The sequence below is a fragment of the Nesoenas mayeri genome (genome assembly GCF_963082525.1).
Source record: "Nesoenas mayeri genome assembly, chromosome: 4".
In the NCBI taxonomy this organism is placed as follows: Eukaryota; Metazoa; Chordata; class Aves; order Columbiformes; family Columbidae; genus Nesoenas; species Nesoenas mayeri.
Window position 1 is genome coordinate 31,993,100 of NC_137540.1, and position 17,472 is coordinate 32,010,571.

At 40.3% G+C, this 17,472-nt stretch overlaps 1 protein-coding gene across 6 annotated transcripts in view; it reads left to right on the forward strand.

Annotated features, from left to right (window-relative positions):
- The window catches only part of TMEM131L (transmembrane 131 like), an 81,459-nt gene that overhangs the window by 31,576 nt on the left and 32,411 nt on the right, over window positions 1-17,472 (forward strand). For 4 of the 6 annotated variants that reach the window (XM_080343301.1, XM_080343300.1, XM_080343299.1 and 1 more), the window contains 6 exons: window positions 4,553-4,624; window positions 5,562-5,685; window positions 6,661-6,777; window positions 8,736-8,846; window positions 13,808-13,885; window positions 15,702-15,855. In XM_080343301.1, the coding sequence (XP_080199427.1) occupies window positions 4,553-4,624; window positions 5,562-5,685; window positions 6,661-6,777; window positions 8,736-8,846; window positions 13,808-13,885; window positions 15,702-15,855 (656 nt within the window). Of the gene's footprint in view, window positions 1-2; window positions 106-4,552; window positions 4,625-5,561; window positions 5,686-6,660; window positions 6,778-8,735; window positions 8,847-13,807; window positions 13,886-15,265; window positions 15,424-15,701; window positions 15,856-17,472 lie in introns of those variants that run through there. The other 2 variants (XM_080343303.1, XM_080343304.1) reach the window with 2 other exon arrangements.

Consider the following 17,472-nt stretch of genomic DNA (forward strand, 5'->3'; position numbering starts at 1 on the left):
AAAGAAAATATGAAGAAAGGGCACCAAGTAGCAAGTACAATTTTTCTCAACTACAGATGTTGCTGTCTGAATCATCAGATAATATGTATCTTAAAATAATCTAAGGTAATTGATTAAAGAAATAAGGATATGAGGAAGACTTAAGGGAGCAGATGGAAGAAAAAGAGACACTGGGATAAACTTGTAGGAAACTTTCCTCCATTTCTGCCCAGATTCTGCAGGTTGCTGAGTGTTTTATACGCATAATTAGATAAATTATCTCAATCTTGAAGTTTACTTTAAAAAAAACCCCACACAACACCAAACAATTTATTCAGAGTAGATTTGGTCTTTTGTTTGAATTTTTAGGAAGAATACTTCTCTTTTGATTTTGGCCAGTGAAGTATGAATAATTCTGTTGTGAAGAAAGATCTTTTTTTCTGTTGGGCTTTGCAGGAGGTAAAAGGGGCTTTGCTTATTTGGAACAGATGTTTTTGTATAATATACATTGCATATATATATTAGAGTTTAGGGCTATAGATAAATATATAACAATCTGACCTGCTTGTTCGTCTATTTTTACTAATTACATCAAAGTGTAAAAGAACTGAAAGAAGTAAGAGCAAACCAATTTCAATTATGTATTTAACGGCACTTTCAGCATCCCTGTAGTAGTGTCCCTTTTTTTTAGTCCTGTGTCAAAAGGACACCAAAATGTTCCTTCCTGGAGCAGGAAATGTAAAAGTTTGGAACTTCTCCGTGATCTCTGATGCCTTTTTCCCTACAGAGAAGCACCTCTGGGGCTTCTCAGTGGAGGGAATATGATGGCTTAAGATGTTACAGCTCATGCTTCTTTTAAGAAACAACAACAAAAAAACCCAAAGCTGCTGCCCACATACTTTGCTTGCACAGGCGGTCAGGGGTTCTTGCATTCCTTCATCCTGCTCTTCTCCCCTGGTGTCACCCCTCCTCCTCACCCCATCTTCTCCTCCAGCCCCTTTTTGTCTGTTCCATATCCATCTGGTGCTGTGAGTTGGATGCCCCGTCAGGATTTGTCCCTCTCTGCTGGGTGTTTGCTGTGAATCGGGGTGATGGGCTGGAGCTGTGGGTCTCTAGGGCTCATCCTCTCTCCCCATCCTCCCGCAGAGCCTGCCCCTCATCTTCCCCCTGCCCTGGGTTTTCTGGATGACCTCTGGAGCCCTCCCTTGCCTCCCCAGTGTTTCAGCTGTTCTTACTCTTTTTTTTTTTTTGCTGGAGATGAATGGTCCAGGGTGCCAGCATTTGAAATAAATTGTGAGGGTGGAGAGTAATTGTTGAGCTGGCAAGTGATAATGGGACAAGTTAAACTACTTTTTTGATACAAAGTCAATTACTGCTAAGTGTTTAAAGTAGATGCCAGGATCTCCCTTCCCCCTTATATTTCTTTCTCCCATTTCCCTCCAGTTCACTTGTGCTTAAAAATGTCCCATGAAATGCTGGAATTGACCTGCTGTATGGAAGTTTAACATTCAGAACTCGATGTGCGACTAGTCTGGCTGAAAAAGCAGAGATGCCATTGAATGTGGAGTCTGGCTTTGTTCGATGGTGTGTTTAATGTGATGTTAACTGATCTTAAAAGCAATTAAAGAATAGTTGGAAACTAGGCATTTTCAATTACGAAGAGTACTGTTTCTCCACATTTGTTGTTTCAAGACTTCCATTCCTCGTCTAATATTTGTGCGTCTTTCCCAGGCCTGTAACATTCTCATGAAATGACCCGTGTACTTTTTTAGACATGTCTGAAGCCAAAGAGAAGTTTTTGGCATAATTTGAGGTGAATCCATTATTAAGCTGAGTTTAAAAAAGAAATCCAAAAAGTAAATGTTTTCTTTTAAAAAGTATCTTGAACATTTAAATGTCTCAATAAATTGCCTTTGACATTTATTTCCCTGTCAGGTCCCCTGCAGAAATCTGAATATATTGAGTTGTGTTTGGAGAGTGAGAATACAGAAGGATGTTCTGCCAGCTTCCAGCTGGCTTTGAAACTTGTGGTAACACATTGGAGAATTACACTTCTAATCTATTAATAGATGGTCCAGTCCCTTTCTCTCTATAGTGATGGGCTTTAAAATGCATCCCAGTTGTTCAGGTGCAATGGGCAGAATGATTCCCTGCTCATTCCTGCTAGTCCAACCTGTTGTCTTCTCCTTTGGGGGAAGAAGAAACCCTAAATGGTGCTGGATTTCTTTTTCCACTAGTCCTGCAGTTGAATAAGCTCAGCTCTCAGGTTTGGGGCTTTGGGGCTGCTGATCAGCGGTGCAGATGCCCTGGAGTGGGGCAGCGGGCAGGGTTATGAGCAAAGCACCATAGGAATGTGGATGTTCTGCTTTTGGGGCCAGGCTGTGGCTTGGAGCAATTTGGCGGCTTTTGTGGGGTGCAGAGCAGAAGCTGGATGTCTTGTAACTGTGGGCCCATTCCTGGGGCTTCTGGGGAGCAGTGTGCAGGGATGCTCTGAAAGTTACCTCCATGCTCAGGAGTCGGAGCCTGCAGAGTTCATCAGCTGAGGCTTAGCTTCAGCTGTCCCACATCCAGGCTGCCTTCTCCAGAAGGAGTGGGATGTCAGGCCTGGGATCCTGCTGCTACTGCTCTTATTTGGGCTTTTCCCATTTTCTGGTGAGCAGAGCGTTGGACATGATTGTTGACTGAACAGTACTATAGTGCACTTTTAAGAATCAGTGCTACAGCATGGCCTTGTTCACCCAAACAAAATGAAACAGTCTCCTACATCCACAGCTGGGTTTGCATCCAGTCGGTGCATTGAGTCCCTGTTGCAAAGAGTGAGGGTTGAGAGTGAAAGAGCTGATGCTTCTAGAGCTCCCCAGAAGGAAAATTAGTAAGTCTTGGAGAGCTGCTGCCAATTACACAAATTGGGCAGAGGAGCACTCAGCTTCTTGCCCTTCTTAGCAAAGGTTTTTCTGGTGGGAAAATGTATTTCAAGCAGTACCTGTAAGATGTTACAAACTTAAGGGGTGATGGGGTTCAGGGTGATACTGTAGTGTCTTAACTTTTATTTTGCTATATATGTGTGTGCATATGAAAAAGGGATCTGAGGACACTTGGGAAATGCGCCTTCCCCCAAATGTCTGGGGCTTTTACTGAAATAGTAACTTCAATTTGTGTGTGTTCACAGCAATGCTACTCCGACTTGCCTGCTGGGTGTGTCTTTGAGGATGACTTTTGGAAGGGGAAGAAGATGCTTGTTGCTGTGTTTTTTCTAGAAACGGAGCAAGAGCTGGCCAGGGCAGAGCTGAGTGATTAGAAGGACACCGTCCTTCACCTGGACTTTGTAGTTCTGCATCATCTGTTCTCTTGTTATTTTGTAGCAGTTCTCCAGGAATGCTACCTGAATATATTGCATTCCTCCTGCTACAGCAGCAAGAGAGTTTGCTCCCTTCTGTGAGAAATGTTTTAATAATAATACACCTGATTTTTTCTGACTAGTAATAAATTATTATGTCTCTCTTGGCTTGGAATATAACAACAGAATTATGTAGGTACTTTAATATATTAAAGGTGTAATGTTACACAACTACATTTTTAAATTGGGAACCAATTAACTGCACTACCACACATTAGACAAACCAGCTGGATAACTAATGAGACCACAGTCCATCCTTCCCTTCTCAGATTCATCCTTCCTAGGATGCTTATTAGCATCATCCAGTAAAGATGAAACTTGTTCTGACTATGCAACATGCAGACTGCTTCTGGGGAAGTTTTTAAGAGCATAGCACTGGGGACATAGATGTAATGAACAAGTGTTGGGCTTGTTTTTTACCGCTGTGATTGTTCGGACTTGTGGAAGACAAGTTTTAATTGAGAAAGTGGTGAAGATATCCTGGGATTTCTGTCTATGTTATAGGGCATCGACTCACATTGAAGCAAGTCAAAAATGTGCTAGAACTGATGGGAACTTTATTGTGAATTTTCCTGGGGCAAAGGGAAGATGATGATGTGTGTGTTTCACATTATTTCTTACTCTCTTTTGCATATAAGAAACGAGTTGGCTTTAGCATTGAAGCCACAGCTAGGCAAGCACTTCTTTTGATGTTGGCTTTTGCACAAGCTGCTATTTACTCCTTGACCTCTGCAGCTCTCAGGTGTGCTCATACCAGTGCCCATGTGAATTTTGAATGGACAAGACTGGGGATCTGCTCTGTGCTGACATAGTTTTCATTCCCTGGGACTTTCAAGTTGTTTTCCCTCCTGTAGTTCACTGTGCAGCCCCACAAAGAGCTGTATCAGCACGACTGAGGAGATAATGTGTATAGAAGGGAGGTTGTCCAAGGCAGCATTGCTTCTAACATGGGGTACTTCTCAAACTGCACTTTGATTGCCATGAGCATGTGCCATTGTATGGAAACCTTCTTAAAAGGTTGATCTTATGGCAGCGAGAGGAATGTATGAAAAGATTTTTAAGTCAAGTGTGTTTAGACTATAAAGAGTCAGAGGCTGTAACTTATGTTCTTCCCCTGCAATGTGTAGTGTCATGCCCACTAAATATTAATTGTGGCTTCTTTTCCTTTTTTTCCAGCTTCTCAGCAAAGGTGCCTCCAAATGGGAAGGCCTTACATTTTCACCCGTCAGTTCTGCATTTTGGAATGCAGTGAGTATCTTAAGTTATTGTTATTTGGATTAATAATGAAGTGGGGACAAACAGCTCTAGTGGGCTATGTTTGGGTAAAGAGCATTAGCCAAGATCACACCACCCTCTGAAAGAAAGAGAAATAGTAATTAATTGCCACAGAGTTCAAACTATGTTTCTTGCCTTACAGTGCTTTGTAAATGAAAATCAGCATAGTTCTAGGAAGGAGGAAAAGGGAATAGCAAATGATGATACTTCCTGTGTATATTTCAGGTGGTTCTGCCTGGATGTCAGATCAGTTTTTCATACTGGTGGTTCATTTCTTGAAAAACTGCCTTCCAAGTGGAGGGGGAGCTTGTTACTTCCTTTAACTTCTGAAAATAAAATCCAGAAAGTCCCAGGCAAAACATACTGGTAGAATACTTGAGATTTAATTAATTTATTTATTTTAAATTCTCCTTTAAGAAAGCTTTAAAAATTATTCTTAACTGATAATTGGTCTTTGGTCTATCAGTAACTGAAAAGAACCATGGTCCAGTTCTGAGTTAAAGGAATGTTTCAGAGGATGCATAGAATGAATGTATGAGATGCTGGGTCTTAGTGTGTATTAGCTAAAGCAAAAGCCTTAAGAGAATCATTTATTTACCTGACAAAACAAGGCTTTGGTTATTTAAGCTGCGTTATTCAAAACTTCATGCCTGGTAAGGTTTGTTTATTTTTCTTAAACTCCTGGTGAGTCAGAGGAGTTTTGGCTAAGTGCACCTCTCGCATTTTAGTGTTACTTGTCTTTGTATACTAAAGGACAAAATTTGTTTGGCATGTTTCCGAAGAATAGTTACAATTAGGAAATTGTTGCATATCAACATGTTTCAGAGTGATTTGTGTTTGTTGCTTTTTTGTGTATTGCCTGTGCTTATAAAGTGAATAATTTATTTATTTTTCTTTCCCCCTGCTTTAGATTACTGGGGTTACCCAGAGCTAAAATGCTGCATGCCTACAACCCTAGTAGAGATAGAGAAATTGTTGTGAATTCAGTGTTTACAGCTACTAGACAGTTTCATGTGTCTCCTCCTCATAGCCAGGTGAGTTTTGGTATACTTTTGGAAACTATGTAATGGCCGAGTGCCAAGCCTTCGTGCTTCCTTTGGCCGATGTGGTTTTTCTTCATGCTTTTTTGTAGGACCTCCAACTTTTTTTCTGATTTGGTAGTATTTCTTTTTGCTAACTTTTACTTAGGCTGGTGAATGAGAAGACATCCAAAACCTACAATTGGAAATATAAAGGGAAAATTTTTACAGCATTACAGAGGCTGTTTAAATCTCATTCTGCTCTGTGCAGTATTATGCAGTAATCCACAGGCATGTGGGTGTTTACAACCTTGAATTTTCAGTCTTTTGAATGGTCTTGCATATTCCTCAAAAAAACCTGCAGTGAAATGTTTTATGCATTTTGTGCTGCAATTATGAGCATAATTGCCTTATGATCTAAGACTATTATTTTCACTCTAAATTTTTTAACCATTTATAACAATATAATGCATGTTAAGAATGAATTGTTGGGATCTCACTTTGATGAAGCCCAGATTTTGTCCTCTACTGATGTGCGAAGGATGTTCTGTATATCTGATTTGTGTCTTTACTATGGCTGAATGGGTGTTACTGTGCAGACATAAATGCCATTGTTATTAATTGTTTTGCCCAAGTTCAGCTTTGTCTCATTTGATTGTGTATCATGGGGGGGATTGATTTGCTTTGTAATTGGTATCTGTATGTGGGGAAGTGTCAGTGCTGCATGATGAACTTCTTGTACAAAAAGGTGTCTTGATTGATGAGGCCTGAGCTAGCCAAAAGCACCAGCCACAATACGGCGACTTGCTGCGTGGTCTCAGTTCTTCTCCACAGTGAGAGTCAAGAGTTGTGGACCGATGAAACTGCTCAGGGCTGAGGTTCTGCTTAGTGGGATCTACATGTAGAAATGTCTCTTGGGTGCTGTGACTGAACGGTGGGTGTTGTCATCACCGGCACCGAATAAGCAAGCTGCTTTTGTGGTCTCTGCAGGTGATTCCAGCGATGGGAAAAGTTTCTTTCAGAGTACTCTTCCTGCCGACAGAAGAAGGCAGTATTGAAAGCTCATTATTTATAAATACCTCATCTCATGGAATACTTTCGTATCAGGTAACTCCTCTTTTTCTTTAGCTTGAGTTTTGGATTTACTTGTGTTTTAAAAAGTGATTTTCATACAGTTTGAACTTAAGAGACCTTCAAAGTCCATTGAATTTCTGATACAAATCAGGTGTTTACAGTTCATCCCTTTTACCAGATCTTGCCTGTCTCATAATTCCTCATACATGTATACAGTTAAAAATACTACTGTTAGTGGGACTACTTGCATAGTAAAATTAAGTGTACTTGTGTATATGTGCTTAAAGGTTCATGGTCCTGTCACTACTAGTTGGTTTCTAAAACCTATTTAGGAAATATTTGAGGTGGTTTTCAGCTACTCTGCAGGATTTTATGTAAACACATTGGGCATGTAACACAGGGTGAGAAGTTTAGGCTTTTAAACATGGAAGTCAAAATGATGGTTGTTCATTAAAGCTGTCTGTTGTCTGATTAACTAGTGAATTCAGACAAGTCTTAAGGGTTTTTTTTAATGATTATCTTTATAAGTGACATTGTATTCTCCAGATTCCTTTCTTTTATTAATTTCCTAAAGAAAAACCTAAATTCAGTGATTTAAAAACAATACCAGCTTTAATTAATCATCCAGCTATTCCCATACTTTGAAATTGTGCTGGAAAACAAAGCTCCTTAAATGTAAGTACAGGTAATTTCAATTCAAATACGTGTTTTTTAGTACAAATGTTGCATTTATCTAGTATTTATTAGAGATGGTGCCAAATTTGTCAGAAACTTCTTATCGAAGATGGTGAAAGAGTGCATTATGGAGTGACTGATCTTTTCTTCTTTGCATCCCTTCTCTCACTCCCTCATGACTCCTTGATTTATTGCCTGCTCAGCTCAGCCAGGGCCTTCTGTCAACAAGTTGTGGAGAGGCAGTTGTCAGTGTCACAAAAAAATTGGTTTGTCTTCTGTTAGACTGCTGCTAAAATTAGTAATAGACTGGTTTTCATGGGCAGTTTCACCAGCCACCTGAAACAGAGGAAGTAGCTGCCCATGATTTCAGCTTACATTAGCTTTGAGAGTTTCAAAATCAGGTGTAACTTGAGTGCCTGATGCACAGTCACAGTGCTCCTGAGAGCCCACAAGCCTTGAAATATGTTTTATGTTTCTAGCAAGAGTTTGTACAGCAGATTCACCTAAATGGAGAAGCACTGTTATTGTAGTAGAACGTACTTTGTAAATGCCTCAATTAAAAAAAAATAGCATATTCCCTTTGATCTGATATTTTCTATTTGTAGATAGATAGATCAGTAGATAGATGATTCTCATTGCATTATCCTCTTAATTAAAAACTGTTTTAAAAATTCTACTAAAAAAATATCTTTGCATACAAGTGAAAAACCCCAAGGCGTTTTCCTTAACCTCTAGAGACTTTTACCCCCCCTGTTATTTTGCATTTCATTGTCATAAAGTAATCTCGGTGGAGCAGAATATGAATGCAGTGAAAACATTCAACCTGCAAATCTTATAGTGCTCTGAAAACTGCAGACTTAAAAAAAACCCACAAATGATCAAAAATAATTTTATTGAATTTTTAAGGCAAAGTCATTGCATTAGATATGCAATTGCACTAGTAACACAGTTTTTCCAGAAACTACTGCACTGCCAAATGATGATAGGTGTATTGTAATTGCCCGAAGAATAGTAAGAGAGTTAGATACTGTCTTTTTGAGATAGCCGGGTGCTCTGGTGGTGATTGCTCTGCTTTGTTTTTGTAATAGTCCCCTAATGAGTGAAGATGCTAAAGTGCCATTGATGTGTATAGTTACTTTCCACATGGGAACTTCATATATATGAATTGTCTTTTAAAAGAATCTAATGTGAGAAACCAATCTATTTCTTGAGAAGTTTGTTATTATTAGCAAAATAGTTTTGTAGGTTGCTGTGATAACTGAAATACTAGTTGTTGATGTAATGATTTTTTTTTTTTTTTTTTTGTTAAACAACAGTTGTTTGGAACGGGAACTCTGACATCTTCTCCAGAAGAACCTGGAGTGCAGCTAGCAAATACCCACTTAGTGCTTCCACACATTCAGAACATCCAGGTGTCACACACACTGGTATAGTATACATTTCAAATGGAGGCGAAACGTAAATCTTCTTAGACATAAAAGGCTTTTGTCCTCAGTTTGGTGGGATGCAAGAAATGTTAACAAAAAGTCCAAGTACCAATGATTGCAGGAGAGAGGTCTCAAGATATGGGGCTACTGTGATGAGCTGGTGTTCTGGTTTTATGAGACAGTCTTTGGCATTTAAACTATTCCCACTGGTTCTTTTTTCTGCTCCTGTGGTGTGCTGTCCTCTCAGTTGTGCCAACAAAACTATCTGTGAGGCCCTGCTCTGAAGTGGAGAATTGATCTGTCCTAAATAAAATAAGCTTTGTACTGTAGCACTGGGAGGGGGGTTGTTTTGGTATATTCTATTTTTTACTTGAGACGCGTTCCCCGTGCTGGTTCACAGTGGGGCTGCGCCAGTCGTTTTCTGCAGTTAAAAAGTGCTGGGTGTGCTGCGTGGGTGAGAATGAGAGCTGGGAGTGTCCCCTCCTGCCCCTATCACTGCTGAAGGTATCAGCCTTGCCAACCTCAGCTTGACTAAAGCAGGGAGCTGTGGGAAATACAGCAAGGTGGATTCACGAGGCATAACTATTTCAGGTGAAAGAAGCTCTAATGATTTCTGTCACTTCGTTGCAGTTGCAGGTATCTTTGTAGCCTTCCGGGCCATATGGATACTTTCAAGGGAATAAATGGAAAAACTGATCTTTCACGTTTTCCTTTGTATTGTACACAGATTGAGTTTTATCAAAAGCATATTTAGAATATCTTAGCACATAACAGAACTTAATCTTTTATCTGAATGCAAGCTGCATTGATTGCCTTCATGATGTCATCTTTTGTTCTACCTGAGAAGAATTCTCAGCTCAGACTGTATCTTTAAGTCTGTTAGGTCAATCTTACCTCTACCTGAGGCTAATGCACAGTTTCTTTCTTTTCCTTTCTTCTGTACCAGTCTCTTTCTCTAATTACACAGGTGTGCTTGCTTGTGGGTGTACACAGACAGACTATTAGAAAGGAACCAAAAATCTTCAGATTTTGTAATTTGGGGTGCTAAGGGTAGAACTGAGAAGGGGTTTTTGGATGCTGCTTATGACGTTTTTCTGCAGCTTCACATCTAGCTCAGTGGGTTGTTGTCAGGTACTGAAAGTGAATGACCAGAATTGTACATAGGGATATGGATGAAATTTTGCCTCTAAGAAGTATTGGTGTTAGAAATACGATACATACCTGGGAACTATAGGTTAAAATTTTACCTCCACAGTAGTATTTCCATTGGAAATAAAACCTGTGACAGGTTTGTGTTTCCATTTTTTGTGGAAAATGAACTTCCATTGATTTTTGTGGGTTGTTTTTATCTTTTAATAGGCAAAGGTATGCAGACATTTCTCTTTTCTCCATCATTTCCCCCCCCCTCCTTTTTTTTTTTTTTAGCAGAAACTCAAATGATTAGTGAGAAAAGACAAAGTTGCCTTTTTTACTGTTGAATTTCACCCTCTTTCTGTTATTGTTTTCAAAGTTTCAGCTTTTAAAGTGTTCAGGATCGGTGTACTCTGGCTGTGGTCCTGGATCCCAGGATTTCTGGGCTGGCTCACTCCATCAGGAGGAAAGAAGAGCTGTGTCCAAAGCTGTGGATTCATAGTATGTCCACGTGGCCATTCAGCAGTGGCTAGTTGCCACTAAGCCTTAACAGATGGTGGAGCCCATATAGGTCATCTTTGTTTATCCAGCTTCTGGATGTAGTCTTTGCTCCAGTTGCCTGTTTTTTGGCATTGTTCAGTATTTGTCCAGCCCTACCAGGGCAGCCACATCACTGCCTCGTTGTGTTCAAAGTGCTGTGCAAGTGCACTGAAAGTGCCAGTGGAGGAGAGACCTGCAGGGCGGGATGTCTTATCATAGGAGACACGGGCATCGCTTGGCTGACTTTGCAGAGGAGTTCAGAGTTTATGAACCAACAACATGGGAAACACTGCAAGTACTGGCGGGAACCCAAGACTCCTTTAGCTGTGTTTTGTGCCAGTGGCAGAGGATCAGAGAAGCCAGAGTGTGCAAGTGCGGTGCTTGGGTGTGCAGCAGGAAGGTAGTAGGACAGTAGGGTTTTCTTGGTGTGCCATCCTGATAACTGCCTGCAAAAAACTGATGAAACTCTGCTGAATCATTATTACAGGGGCAGCTTATTAACACCATTCAGAGTCGAAACAGCTTTTTAGGGCCAGGGACTGTCCAGGACAGAAACTTTGAAGTATCAGCCTGCAGGAAGAAGGGAAGGCTTGTTCAATGTTTGTTCTTTATTAATTGTACTGTGGTCAAAATACAGGTAGTGTTTTGAACTCTACAGTCCTGATAATGATGCAGTGGTATCTCTGTGAAAATCTTGTGTAGAGCTGTGTCTGATTGACAGGGTACCTAAGGCAGAATAAGGAATTCTTACCGTAAAAGTGACATTGGGTCTGTGGCTGCTTGGTGGCTGTGTAGCTGGCCTGTGCCAGCTCTTCTCTTGATGCTCTGTTTTGATGGATTATTTCCAAAGTAATTGCCTATTGTACTGTCCTCCACTGAGAATCCCACGCTTTCGCTAGCAGAGAGGGGCTTCTTGAAGATCAAAGGGTTCAGGTTTTTAGGATATTTTTTGAAAGGAACCTCTGTTTAAATGTAAGATCTTAGCAAAACTGGTAAGAATTTCATTCGTGTGTCTTCTATCAGACTTCTGTATTCAGTTCATATAGGATTTGCAGATGCTGAGTGTGTTTGTGTACGTGCAAGGTGTATGGGTGTGTACCTAATACAAAATAGGGGCACAGGGTGATGAAGTGGCCATGGTTGTACTGCTCTGCAGCGCTCTTTCTGACTTTTCCCCTTGTGTTGTGCCTCTCCCTTTCAGTTTGTCTTTGGTGCAAACACATGCTGCATAACTCAGCTCTCTGCTTGTTTTAACGGACAGTGATATTTACGGTGTAAATGAGTGCTTGGGCTGCTAGGGGATGTGGACATGGCCCTGTGTTTGTCTGCTTGGAAGCTCTGCTTCTGACAGTGTTTTCTTCTCAGATGCTTTATCTTCTCTTTATGGTTAACACAGCCACCCTACCAGTGTTGTAAGATAGTAGACATGACAGTTATGCATCTATTGTCTGCCTTAGATAAATAAAAACCCCTTTCCTGTTCTGAAAATAGCTTTTCAGAGAGAGCAATTAAAAATTCCTATAAAACCAGATCAACATCAAATATACTCCAATGGTATTTTTTCTCCTCTGTGCATGTTATATTAGCAGCTTCAGTTTTAAGGTGACAGCAGTTTCCCATGCAGACCTGTGCCATGTCAAGAAAATAAGTTAAAAAGAAATGTTGAAAGAATATGATTTAATGGATTTTTTTTTTAATATGGGTGAGGGTTCTTAAACTGATTTAAACTACAGTGACATTGAATAAGGGTTAAAAACTTCTTATTTAGAACCACAAAAACCATAGTGTTCTCTCGATAACCATTGAGAAGGGAGGTCTAAGCATCAAGGTTTATCAACCAGAAAAGCAACCCCCAGAGTTGCTCTTCATGTAATCTTACTGTCTTGTTAAAACTCCACTAGCACTCCTGGCTATGAGAGGTTAGGAAGTGGTGCATGCTTTGGAATCAAACTTTTTTCTTTTTTTTTTTCTGCTCTCAAAATTTGATGAGTATAAAAGCATTAATAAAAAAGAAAGGAGGTTGCAGGGGTTCATGTCCCCCAGAGAACTGCACTGGGGACAGGGTTTGGGTTGCTGCTAGCCACCTTTGCAGAGGTTACATCGCCCTCTTGTGTGAAGTCCCAGTCATTTTGGTATGAAATCCGCTCAAATCGGGAATACAGAGTATGTGTTGGCTTCCTCTCGCCTGTGCTTTTTATGAAACTGGACCCAGTGAAATGCCACGTGTGTGGTAAATGTGGTCTCCGCTCAGATGCACTCTGCCCCCTTCTGCCTGTCACAGGGAGGTACGAAAAATAAGGTGTTGCATACTTCAGAAACTTAATAGTTTTGCTTTTCAGTATCAAATTATTGAAATTCTTTAAAGTTAGTTGGATTGACATCTTCAGAAACTTGAACCTGAAGTCATACCCCACTCAGATATTTAGTTCAGTATCACAAGAGAAACAGGGGGGTGGAAGGTGTCCACATCAGTCTCAGAGTCACCAGGTAATTTTGCTGTAGTTAAGGCATTGATAGAGTGACAGAACTGCCATTATGTTTTGTTTTGGTTTGGTTTTTTTCCGCTGTATTTTTTTTTGTTGATTTATTTTTATTGGTTTTGGGGTTTTTTAAAATTTAGAATAAAAATATACTGGCTGAGCATTTTGTGCAAGTAATTTGGCTGTCCAGATTTCCAGATAGCTTTCATGAACCATGCTTGGCTTTGTCAGTGCTATTGCCCTGTTAGATTTATGAGTGCTTTACAAGCTGGCACAATCAGTGTATTTTTTTTTTTTTTTCTTTTTTCTTTCCAATCAATGAAAATGAGAAAAAAGTATTCTCTGTCTGTCCATTTTGGCATGAAGCCTACGTATCAGACCGTATCCAAGAAGCATTATCTTCTTGGCCTAGCAACTGTATTTCAGTATCCAATCAGCAAAGAAAATAAATAGAAAACAAGGAAAGAAGCTTTTCGTTATACAAAAAACCTCTGTTCATATAGTTTATTGACATATGAAAGTTTATAAGGTTGGTCATGTTGACGCTGTATAAATATTTAATCATCATGTATAATAATAGTTGGATAAGTAAGTAGATGTTGATGTAGTTTCTGAGAACTGTAGATTGATTGCTGACCTACAGTACAGAGTAATTGTATTTATTTTTAAAAAATTCCTAATGTTACTGTGTCACGCATACGTGGAAACAGTCCTGTTACCTTTATCAATTGTGATTTGTGAATCGGATTTATACGATAAAGTCTTTTGAAGCAACATGCTTGATATTTTCTTCACTTTTCTTTATTACAGGCAGAAACTATGAATGCTAGTCTCTTACGTGTTCACCTTGAATGCAGTTTACCTAACAATGCATATCAGCAAGCCAAGGTATGTTTTATTATAGTTTTTTATCTATTTAAGTCTTCTTATTTTAATCCAAGTTCAGAGGGGTGCTTTCCAGAGGACTAGAAGTTTAGCAACAATGCAATTTCCAATGTCTTGGTTTAAAGGGGAATTGTGCTTTTAGCTATTCTTCTATAGAACTGTACTCTGTGGTATAAATTAAATGTCCCACACATAACGCTATCACCTTTAGGAGAGGGGGAGATGCAAAAAGACACCTAGCCCCCCTAAAAAAATCCAAAACCAACCCAGCAGGCTAAATGTTTTTGTATCTAGGTGTGGCGTTACTTATATGGAGTACAAAAGTGATTATATTTCCTGTGATTTCCACAAGTTTCTGGTTCACACTGACATGAGATCAATGAAGTGAGAGGCTGAGAAGGTGGCGTTGGTATTGGGCAGAGCAGAGGAGGGGTGAGCTTGTTGACACAAAAGCTGTGAGTGTTCAAGGCAGTAAGTCCTCCTCCTGGGCAGTGCCATCCAGTTTCTTCTTCTCTCTCCTCAGATGTCCTTGTGCATTACAATGGGTGTTGGTTCACAGTGAAGATACTCCATGGGATGTTTTGTTGGATCAGATATATAGGCTTGTGTTGTGGTCTATGGCACATTTCTCTCATCAAGTGTGACATGGCCCAGACTCCATAGCTCTTTTTCTGTACATTACACATCACACCGATCCTGTGCTGCTTTACTTGCGTGTTGGATTCTTGCATTGCACTGGTGAAGAAGGCTGAGCTGGAGGCGCATCTGAGCATTGGACACTGCACCTAGTGCAGCTGCCTGCTCTTAGGCCTGAGCTTCTCACAGGCACACCATGCCTGCACTTCCCACAGGCACACCATGCCTGCGCTCCTGTCTCCACAGTGGCCTCCTCTCCCTGCACTCCTGTCTCCACAGTGTTCTCCTCTCCTGCTCCCGGCAGCTATTTCAAGTGCTGAGGGTCTCTGATGCTGTGTGAGTGGTGAACTGGCATCCCACTCCCCGTACCTCCTTGTAGCACTTCACGAGAGCGCTTCTTGTGTCAGGGGTGGAGGTTTCCTCCTCCTGCCCCTGAGCAAATTAGTCCTCTTGGTAGGGCATCAGAGCTTGAGTTTAGTGACCTTTGTGGTGAGATACAGGACAAATTTATATTACTCGCTGTTGATTGTCTAGTTTTGTTTTGCCTTGTTTGGTTTAGCTTTTTTCAAAATCGTGTCTGTGTCTTTGTAGTTGCTGAGACTCAGCTGTCTTAACAGCAGCCACTGCTTAGAAAAGCAAGTAAGATTCTATTTGTATTTATCTTGAAGTATTCTGGCCAGACAACAGTTTTTTCTATTAAGAATTGTACATGTATGTTTGTTTTTTTAAAATTACTTCAGTGAGACATGGAGACAAAAAACACAGGATTTGGAAAAAATAACTATAAACAGACCAGTGAACATGAACTGTCTTCCTACCATTAAGACACATGCATCAGTCTGTTTATGGCACATTTTATTGAAGGCAGAGGATTTAACAAAGGAAACTGTTTTGCAGTCCCTGAGGTGAGACTGACTAAGACAGTTTATAAATTTACATTCTTTCAAGGCTCAGTGTCCTTTTAAGTTTTTTTTTTGTCTTTGTTTTTGCTGTGCTGTCTGTACTTACACTGTCTTTGGTTTCGGCTGAGATTTTAGGAGAGGTCCTAATTGCTCCTTTTTTGCCAGCACTTTGGTGCTGGAGACCTTGTCTGTTAGATAATACCTTTGGTTAACTTCTCAAGATACAGTTTTCCGTTCCCTCTACCACCACACACACACCATATCCCCTTGTCTCGCTCCAGAGTTGCTGTTTTATGTCTGGTGACCCAATGCTGCTAGAAATGAGCTTAACGGTCAGAATGGAAAATGCCCGACAAGATTTTGTGGAGCACAGACAATACTTACTGGAGAATCTTTTTGTAGTTTATGTAACAACAGAAAAAACAAAGACCTCAGGTAAGTCCTAAATATGACTGTCAGTTGTATTAGAATTTGCTTTTATACATATATTGTAACGTGATGTGCTAAATTGAATCAAATTCAATGACATCTAAATTCTACCAGTAAAAGAAAACAAATAATTTTAGTTAAACACAGCTTGTCAGCCTTGTCAGCCATTTTGTTTAGGGCAGAGTTAGTGTAAGCTCAGTCCTCTGCATAAAGGTAACAGTTGTAAAGTTGTGAACTACATCCGTTTCAGTCTTCAGTCTCACATGCTGATGCATCTGCTTAAATATTATGGAAAGACGTGAAGGCGCTTCCATTTCTACAGCTGCAATTCTGATTTCCCATTAATTACATTAACCGTAATAAGACTGTGAAGCAGAGTGGTTTGTTCAGCAGTGGACATAGTGGTCATTGTGGCAAGTAGGGTAATGAGACAATACAGATGTGTGCATCGTTTGTTTTTGTAAGCCAGAATTCCACAAGCAAAACAGTCAACTCCTTGCAGTTTCTTTATGCTACATTTATTGGGTGAATAAATCCTCTAAATCCTGGAGATTTTAAATTATTTGTAGAGCTTTGCAGTCTGTTTGGATAGCTTTTTTAGACATTTCTGCCGTTTTTACTTTCTGGTTGAAGAAAAAGGAACTGCTTAAGATTCCAGATTAAAATAATTTTTAGCACACTAGTAAAAAAGATCTCGTGATCTCTTTGTCTTTTGAGAAGTTCAGTTCAAGATCGAGTCACACAACAATGTGTGCTGTTCCCCCTGTGTCTGTTATGTGGTGCTTATTTACACAGAGCTGAAGTGGAAATACCCACTTGTAAACCCAGTTTCCCTGCTGGTGAGATGCCGGTGGTTTGTTATGTTAAGTTCTGGATCTACGTTTATTCTGATGCTGGTAGAGAATTACTCACATCTGTCATGTCAAGGGTGATTGCCATTAGCCCTTTTGATGGGTTAAGGAACTACAAGTATGCTTTTAAGGCTTTTTTCTATTAAACATAATGCAATTATAAATACTCATTGGGTTAGCCCTTTGGACTTGTTGATGCGAAGTTCCATCGGTACTGGTGGTGGCTTCACCATGTCAAACAGCAAGGCTTGCTTGCTTGCCTTCCATTTTCATAATTACATGAGAGAGATGTGGCCCTGAGGGAAGGAAAGGCCTGACAAAAGGGAACAGGGTGCTGTGCTAGTCTGTGTACAGGGCATGTGTTAGCATCTAGAACGGGGCAGCAGGTAGGCAAGGTTCTGCACAGGGGAGCCAGCCAGCTGGAAGGCTTGGAGAGGAGTCTGTGCTTTGAATCTCACAGCTGTGATTATATGGAGGATCTGCTTACTCAGAATCAATGGGCTGAATCCTCTTTCAGAAGCTGGTACCTGTAGTCTTGCTTTCAAGCAGCTGAGCAAAGCACACTCATTATTAAAATTGTGCTTGTTGAATTGGGAGAATGTCCTTTGATGCCAGCCTGCATGTACTGATATAATTGAAGTATAAGCAAGGGCAAGAGCTCAGGTCTTTGTCCTTCATGGAAGTGTGATGACCACCCTGACGTAACAGTCATGTCTTGTTCTGTCCTGCTGCTCTTCTTTTGGTCCTCTACATCTTCGTAGTGTCCTGTGGA